The sequence below is a fragment of the Buceros rhinoceros genome, unplaced genomic scaffold (genome assembly GCF_000710305.1).
Source record: "Buceros rhinoceros silvestris isolate BGI_N320 unplaced genomic scaffold, ASM71030v1 scaffold38528, whole genome shotgun sequence".
In the NCBI taxonomy this organism is placed as follows: Eukaryota; Metazoa; Chordata; class Aves; order Bucerotiformes; family Bucerotidae; genus Buceros; species Buceros rhinoceros.
The window spans coordinates 3691-12238 of NW_010428241.1; the positions used below are offsets into that span (position 1 = coordinate 3691).

Sequence of the window (8548 nt, forward strand, 5' to 3'; positions counted from 1 at the left end):
TGAACATGAACTATGCTGAAGATGTGGTCCGTGTTTTGATAACCCTTATCGTCGCCAGGTGTAACGTATGCAGTGTGATTCATTGCTGTGTTTTAGCTGAGCTTTTTCTTAAAACTAATCTGAGCAGACATTTACTGGAAGTAGGGCTGAACAGGAAGGTGAATCCTTAATTTTATTTCCTGACCTGTGCAGTAATATCTGCATTTCTACTAGTAGAATTTGCTGATACAATGTTCTGCAAGCCTGCTCGTTTAAACTTAGCCGTTATCCCCTTCTGAGCAGTTCTCACTGGGTGCTTGTCTTTGTTACGTGTGAAGCTCCCTTCATGATGGGTTTGAAGTGTCAGTTCTTGCTGTGCACATGTAAAAAAGCTCCTTTAGCAGAGGAACAATGTAGGATGAAGGAAAGCACCATGCTGGAGCTTGCCTTGGCAAAGATGACTTTTTCCTCCCCTTCCCACCACACAAAGCAGGAAAGAAGGGGTCAAAAAACAGATATGTGGAAGAATTTATTTGAATCTCGATCAAAACTGACTGATCCCAGTGTACAGCAGGGTGTGTTTCTGACAAATGGAGAAGCTTGGTGGAACTCCTGCAATCCTGGCCACCCCCGGGAGACTCCTGCTCCGCCTGTGCCGCTGCTGCCCCTTTACCAGTGCTGTCCTAACTGACATGAAAACAATGAAGGGGAGGCTGAGATCAGTCCTCCAGAAACCCAGACACATATTCTATCATATCAGAATGTTTTGGTGGTTTTTTTTAAATGGGACACATACCCTTTTCATATAGGGAGCAGTTATTGTGGCCACTTCTGATGTTCCAGGCTCCTGATGCCTACCTACTCTGCACTGTTACTTCAGGACTAGACATCACTGAACCTTGAAGACGTTTGGAAGAATTCAGAAGCTTTTAAAGGAAACTTTTTTTCTCTGTCTGTTCTTAAAGCCTTTGGTGTACCTGAACGCAACTTCATCATTCTACTGCGGTAGTCTGGTGACTCCATGGCTGTGCAAGTCATCCTACACACCCAGACTAAGGCTCTGTGCATCAGTATTGCATGAGCTTTGAGAACTTCAGCCTAAGCCATGCAACAGGCCTTTGCTGATCTGCTAGTTATTCCCCCGACCTACTAGAAGGAGGGTTTCTCATTTACCTACCCACTATTAGAACTCTTAATAGTAGTAAATTCTTCATGAGGAGATGATTAATTATTGTTAATGACAGCCACCCAAACTGAATTTCCACCTTATTCTAATAAATGAAATTAATTTCAAGTATAGTCCAGTAACTCCTTTATCAGATATGTGTTAGAAGTGTTATCAGAAATGTGCTTTGTTTCAGGAGTTGTGTGTAGATGCGGTACCTTAACAGAGAAATAGATGCAAAACTCGGATACTTTTTTAAATGCAAATGAGGAACGATGAGATCATCTTGCTCTGTTTCTGAATCAATGTTTATCACTTTTCTAGACTTACAAATCCTTAGTGGACAAAGCTGGTTTGGGATCAATGGTTTCGGTACGCTATCTTGGTGAAGAGAAATGCGTTTTTCTTTCTAAAGACCTTTTGACACCCATTCAGGTAACTTTGTATAGCATTATAAAGACGGAAGATAGAGCTTTTATCTTGGTGTTTAAGATAGGTCAAGTTAATGTGCTCTAAATGCAAACTTCAGATGGGTAAGAACTTGGAGTAGGTGTTTACTGCTGTAAATACCAGTTCTGGATGTAATGTGTCTGTTGATTAAAAACCTTCTGAAGCTGATTCAGGACATGGTCACTTAAGAGAGCTGGGTGAGGGAGTGTGCTAGGACCATTATTCAGCCCAGGTGACGGTAGATGCATCCTGTTGATGGCAGGGATCATCTGGAATAGTTTTTCCCTTTCTTCTCATGAGGATGGTTGCCATTACTATGAAAGGAGTTGTAGGGATGTCTGGAATAAATCTTGCTGTTTAACAGAAACACATCAATGCTAATCCTAAACAAACGAGGGCTTGGACAGGATGTAAATGAGATGGTTGAGTTATTGTCCCTTTATCGAGCACAAGGAGGAAAGTTGTTAGTGAAAATTGGGTAGGCGTGGGTTGAAACAACTGCCCTGCATGACTGACTGGTCAAGCATTTTGAAGAATCTGCTAAGGATAAAGGATTTAACTTTTTCAGGAAACTACTCTCAAGTAAAACTATTAACAGATGTCCCATATCGAGAGTGCTGGTGGTGCCATCCCTAGTATTCTGCTTTGGCTTGTTAACAGTCAGCAAATAGGCAACTCCTCTTGAGACACTAACAAAAGGGTCACTTAAAGCCAAATTTGAGGTGTAGATTGTTGTTTTGCCTGCATTGGCTCAAGGGCAGAGTGGAGATTTCTTTCTGAGAGGCCTTATCTCAACTCTGCAGTGGAGAAGATTGCTTTGCTGGCTTCTTGAATAGCAGTCTGTTGATGACTTGCTCTTCAGCCTTCTGCTGCTTTCAAATACCAGAGCAGTAAAAACCTTTTTTTTTTTTTTTTTTAGCACTCTGAGCAATTGGTAAAGACTTGCTCTAAGCTTTCCATTTCACAATCAATTCTAAATGTTGTCAAGCAGTTTTTTTGAGATAACAATAGAGGGGAAACCCCCCCTAAAATATAAATACATGATGCTGAATAATTTAGATGTCGCGGACTGTGGTTTCATTCATATGCATATAATGGTACCTTGAGGTGAACGGGATCCCGGCACTATCATCATAAACTCAAATGCAAAACTTAATTATTTGCATTTACATCTGCTCAGGAGTACATGCAAGTACATACAAATTTTTGCTTCTGAGAACTTAAAATGCTAAATTAAAAAATGAATGATTCAATTAAACATAGCGCTCATTAGCAAGGTAGTAAAACAAAGCCAGATCATTTTCAGAACAGTGTTGAAGTGGACCTGGAGAGCCCACTTCAGCCTGGCTTTCAGATGATCCGTCCAGATGAGTGGTGGGAAATCGCTGTCTGTCTCAGTAAGTACGATATCCTAAGAGCTGAAGAAACAGAGCTGTGCGGAACTTGTTGCACTTGTATAAGTTGTTGCTATTCTTGTTTCTAAATATTATGGAGGTTTCTTAAACCTTATCCTTACTAACTTCTATTTTTTTTTTTTCCTAAATAGGATGTGGACAGTTCCAGGCTTCCTCTTAAGGATGATCAAAATGTTAATGAAGAAATTCAAGCATTGGTTAAGAAACACCTGGACGAAACACGCTTGGTACAAGGTACGAGATATTCTGTAGCAGAAAACTCTGTCAGTAAATACTCAGGTTAACAGAGAAGTCTTTGCAATGATGGTGTAAATTAGAGTAATCTGGTTTAGGGATAAGAGCTTTTTTTAAATTGCTGATTCCACTTTCTTTCGCAGCAGTGAATGCAATTTGTGAAGGATTAGAGCGATTTTAGTTGGAAGTATTTCCTTTGTAAGAGTGAGTATGTAATTTAGGCACACCTAGATGTCCTGGCACTTGTGAAAGATACCAAATTTGTAGCAGTTCTCACTGAAATTCTTTGGGTTGTTTGTTTCAAGTAGATTTATTTTTCAGTCTGCTGCTTGTTTATAAAAACTTCCAATTTTATACAGAGACTACTGTTTTAGTCAAAATTGTGATTTTCAGATTTGCCAGCTTCAAATTCTTCATTACTGGGTTCGTACCAACATGTTTCTAGTCAAGTGCTCGCATCTGCAAGGAGCATCCTACTTTTATGGAAAGGTGAATACTGCAACTCAGAGTTGTCAGTTCAATACTATAAAGAGAGGAGAAACTCGCATCTAATCACTGAATCTTCATTTCCATGTCCACTGATCTGCCTCACTGTCTGAAGGTTGGAGGTCAGTAACTGTTCTGGGAAGGAGGTAGCTGGAACCTAGTTTCACCATGCTTTTTCCTCCTCCCAGCCCACCTCGGCTATGTGGAAGTTGTCTCAAGGTTCTTGGTTTGTTTTGCTTACTTGCATCTTGCGATCAGTACTGCTGGCAAATTCGTGTTGGTAACGGTGATGATCTTCATGCTCCCTTTTCTTTCAATTTTTAAGGTGGAAAAAATATAATTGGTTCAAAAATTAGAATTTACAGCCTGGATCCATCTACTCAGTGGTTCACGGCAGTTGTTGTCAATGGTAATCCAGCGACAAGAACTCTGGAGGTCAACTGTCAGGAGGTAAGAACCAGCTGCTGTGGGTTTACAAATGGAGGTGGGGAATGGGTGAGAACATGTGTTTATCTCCCACCAACACCATTTTTAATTCTGTAATAATGAGAGTAATTAATTCCGTAATGTAATAAGCTTTAAAAAAAAAAAGTGGGGATTGGTGTAGTGCAGAGTAATCTATTACCCCAAAGTCTTTTTGTGTGCTGCTGGTAGAATTATCAAATGAAGACGGCCATCTGGGCAAAATGGGGGAGACCTAGAATTTTGCTGGAGGAGTGAGGCAAATGTGTGATCCTGGTTTCTTTGCTTCCTACGCTGTGTAGACAGTTCTGAAGCACCAGTTTATACATGTGTTTTCAGAGGGGCTGTCACAACAATGTATTGTTATATTCATTTGGTGTTCAAAAGCTCAGAAGTTAGGTGTCTAAGCTTAGTCTATACCACAGCATCCAGGGTAAATACATTCAGACAGTACCTTTCACCCCTCTAAATGGCTGCTTCTGTGTCTTTGTTCCTTTCCAAGATTCCAGCTTTAAAAACTCTTGATCCAGAGTTAATTCATGTTGAAATCATATATGACAACAATGGAAAATGCGGTAAGGCCTATTATTGTTTGTCCTTCGAAGACTAAGGAGCATATTTGTGATAAATAGACTAACCTCGATCATCTCCTCCAGATACATCTAAAAGAATTGGGGGCATGAAAAGGAAGTCATCTGAGAATAGTGAGAGTGTTGATGCTAAACACACCAGATCTTCTCCTGAGGTAATATCTGGCCGTGTTATATGACTGTTACATAATGGTTGTGTCGTTTCTCAGAGCAGCCTTAAACAAGGATTAGATAGGACAGTGGAATAATAAATGTAATCCCTGCAAGGGCGTGCTGAGTTCTTTGAAACTTGTCTAGGCACGAGTAAAACATCTTCCCTTGTGTGATAGTTGGTAGAAAAGTTACTGAGCCCTGAAGGCTGGTTGTGGGTTTGGTTTTTCGGGGTTTTTTTTTTTTTGAACTGTGCTTTTTGCCCTCTCCCGCTTAGCAGTTCACCTGCCTGGTCATGTATTTTGTAGTGGGAAACACAAAGCAGTTCTCAAGTTTATAATCTTTGCTTTTCATGTTCTTTAACTGTTTTTCCATAAAGCCAAAACCTTCAGCTGCGCTTGCATGCTCTGAGGATTCTAGCTGCACAAGCAGAGGTCTGGAAGAATGTTGTTTCTGTGTAAAAAGGGAATATGACTACTTTTATAGTACTTTCATGTCTGCATTTATTTCTTTTGTGAGTGTCCTCCCAAGTATCACTGAGATCTAAGAAAACTGTCTTAAAGGTCAAAAGACAATCTGGGTAACTGAAGTGTAGAAATGCAAATGAAAATTAATGGCTTGGCTAAAGAACAGCACTTCAAATGTGCCCTGTAGTATTGCCCCAGTGTTTCAGACCAAAAAATGCATTTTGGGCAGGAGTCGCCTTCGGGAAGCTCTGGACTGGTGGTGGGGTGGGAAGGTTTTGTTTTGGTTTTTTGGCTTCCTGTTCTTGGCTTCTGCGCAGTCAGTCCTGTGCCAAGTTGACTGTATGACTGGATACCGTTATCAGAAACGTTTAACAGCTTCACAAAGATACAGCATGAAGTAGCTCACTGGGAACGGTGATCTGTGCTGCGCCCGCTGCTGAGAGAGCGTGGGGCAGATCAGCACGCAGCAGCTAGGGCATTGCCGTCGTGCTCTGCTGATGTTGTTTCTGTGGCTGGTGCTTGAGTTCCTGCAGCATCTGGTGGGTGCTCAGTTTGCCATCCTTTAGCTTTCTGCCTACTGAGCCACTGAGCAGCCAGCCTGGTACGTGAAAGCTGAGCTTTATTTCATATTCCAGCTGTCCTGCAGGAGAGTTACCATGGTCTGCATTCACAGCTTATTTCACCACAGCTTTTCCTTCAAGTAGTGAGGTTACATGTAGACTGCATTCCTTGGAAGGACTCGATCCTTTAGCGCTTTTGTACTCTTTGGGAAATGTCTTGCAACTATGTTCTCGAGTTGTTACAAGTGACTGTACTGTCTAATGAAGAAACCTGGCGTTCTGTTTGTTTCTTTGATTTTGGTGGATGCGAATAGATGGGAGTGGTAAGCTGAAGCCATACTTCTTGCTTTACTTAGTATGTGATAATACTCTGATTTCTAATACGGAGTTAATTAGTCCCAATGGGGTTTTTGAGAGCTTGTCTCAGTGCCCGACAGCTGTGTTATGTCAAAGCAGAGAGGAAACGCTCTGGAGCTGATGGTAACAAGTCCGTAGTGTAATTTCCAGCAGTAAGTTGAGCATGTAGGAGTGGAATATAGATGTTAGAGCTGAGGAAGGAGCCCTGCAGAAAACCACTGTTTTTTTTAAAGACACTTGCTAATTTGATAAGCCTGTTGTATTCCTGAAAGAATTGTAGATTTGTAAGGCGGGTGATTCAATGAGCTCAGGATTTCTTTGCTTAATGCTTTCTAGAATCCTGGTACAAAGACTTTCTTGCTACAGGAAAGTTTGCATTTAGGTTTTTGGTCACGTTGTCAGACTAACTTCACAGTTTCAATTTTCTCTAGGATTTTCAGATGAGCTCTGTTCCGCTATTTCTGAATTGTGATTTAGAAAGATTATTGCACTGGCAGTCATAAAGAGCAGACCTTTCTGTCTTCCTTTCTGCTTCCTTAATACACCTCCCTTCCCTCCAAAAAGCTTATTATTAACTGGGGGAAAATGAATTAACATGAACAGCGTTTCATGGAACCTCTAAGGATTAAAAGGACGCTCTAAAGTCTAATGGACTGAGTGAGGAATGGTTTTCAACCAAGTTACGTTAAACACAATGGAAAGTGCACTAATGTGTTTTGTTTTGTTTTAAGCTGAACCTGCAAAGCAGTATTTCTGTTATTCTGGGTTTTCCTAACTCTTAAAATCTCTCTTACAGGTTTCTCTCAGTCAGGGACATGTGCAGTCAGTACCAACCGTGTTGGGTGAAGCATTGCTAGGATGTACTCCTGCTAACAAAGACCAAAGGCACCAAGGCCTGCCCCTGCCAGCTAACTCACCACCCAATCTTGGCGCAGAAACTCCTCAGGGGTAAGGAATCAGAGTATGCTCATGCAGACTCCTTTTTCTTCCAGAAATAACTCCAATTCTTAGCAAAACCAACTCTGAGGTCATTTAAAGAACTGTAGTAACTAGTCTTCTCTAATATTTTCATAGAGAAGTGTTAGACTTAATTGCCCTGGATATGGGATTTACTTGCTTATGCCATATTTTAGTTTATTGTCTTTGAGGTAGTTGCCCTTTGAAGTCACAAGCCAGTGTTTAAGCTGCATTGTACCCATCTGTAAACTGAGGAGTTATACATAAGCGTGGTGCCTACTTTTTGTCAAACACATTCCTCCCCTGCCCCTGAGGAGAAGGGAACACATTCAGGCAGCATCTTGCAGATGAAGTGCAGATCCTCAATTATTTCTGTTGAACACCAGTGGTTTTAAATTTCTTCGTTACTCCTAGTTCTGTCACAAAAATGAATGCAATGGTAGAAATAGTGCAACAGAAAACTCACGTTTCTTTGCTCGGCTTTAAAAGAAACGGTGTAGGGTTTTTTCTGCTTAGTTTTGTGTATATATATATATCACAAGATAAATGCAGAAAAGTTTTTTTTCTTATGAATTGTGAGAGAAGGTAGTAGGTGCAGTACCTGAATTTGTGTGTGCATACATGTGCATGTAGCAATATCATTCTGTCTAGCTCTTAAAAATCAAAACAAAAAAAATTCATCAACACCCCCCAACCTAAACAAAACACCCCCCCCCTCAAAACCACTATTTAACCTCACACAAGATCTAAAATCTGAACATGAGAATTCAAAGTACATGACTAAATCTGTTCTTTCAAGCTTTAAAAGCGGCTGACTTGAGCAGCTGCTGCCCTGATTCGTTCCACACCTTTGTCTAACTATTGCATGTCGTGTGTTTCAGCACATGTAGACGAAGCTTACCGGAAATTCATCCTTCCTGTCTTACTACTGGAATTAAACCATTGAAGGGAGATCTGATGGCCTTTCCTAAAGTGCGGATTATAGCTAAAGAACAAATGCAAAGTCTTAACGATCAAAATGGTAAATACACCTCCTTGACAACCTCAAGATCTTCATCTTTGACTGATTCAGCTAACGAAAAAGGAACCAACCTGAAAAATACAAACGAACCTCTTAGGAAGCCTGCCACAAACTTTCCAAAAGAGTGTGTTTCTGTAAAACAGTTGCAACACCTTAACTGTTCCGCAGCAATACCCAGAGTCAGTAGCACTGTTGAGCTGCAGCGGACTTTAGACTGTAGACCCTCAACCTCGGATGCTCATCTTCGCTCTTTCC

At 40.9% G+C, this 8548-nt stretch overlaps 1 protein-coding gene across 1 annotated transcript in view; it reads left to right on the forward strand.

Moving 5' to 3' along the window:
• The window catches only part of LOC104498773 (lysine-specific demethylase 3A-like), a gene marked incomplete at its 3' end in the record, with an annotated part of 23590 nt that overhangs the window by 3649 nt on the left and 11393 nt on the right, over nt 1-8548 (forward strand). Inside the window, exons 3-9 of the mRNA XM_010142191.1 lie at nt 1469-1579; nt 3141-3243; nt 4055-4179; nt 4694-4766; nt 4848-4936; nt 7112-7263; nt 8154-8537. Of these exons, the coding sequence (XP_010140493.1) occupies nt 1469-1579; nt 3141-3243; nt 4055-4179; nt 4694-4766; nt 4848-4936; nt 7112-7263; nt 8154-8537 (1037 nt within the window). The remainder of the gene's footprint in view (nt 1-1468; nt 1580-3140; nt 3244-4054; nt 4180-4693; nt 4767-4847; nt 4937-7111; nt 7264-8153; nt 8538-8548) is intronic.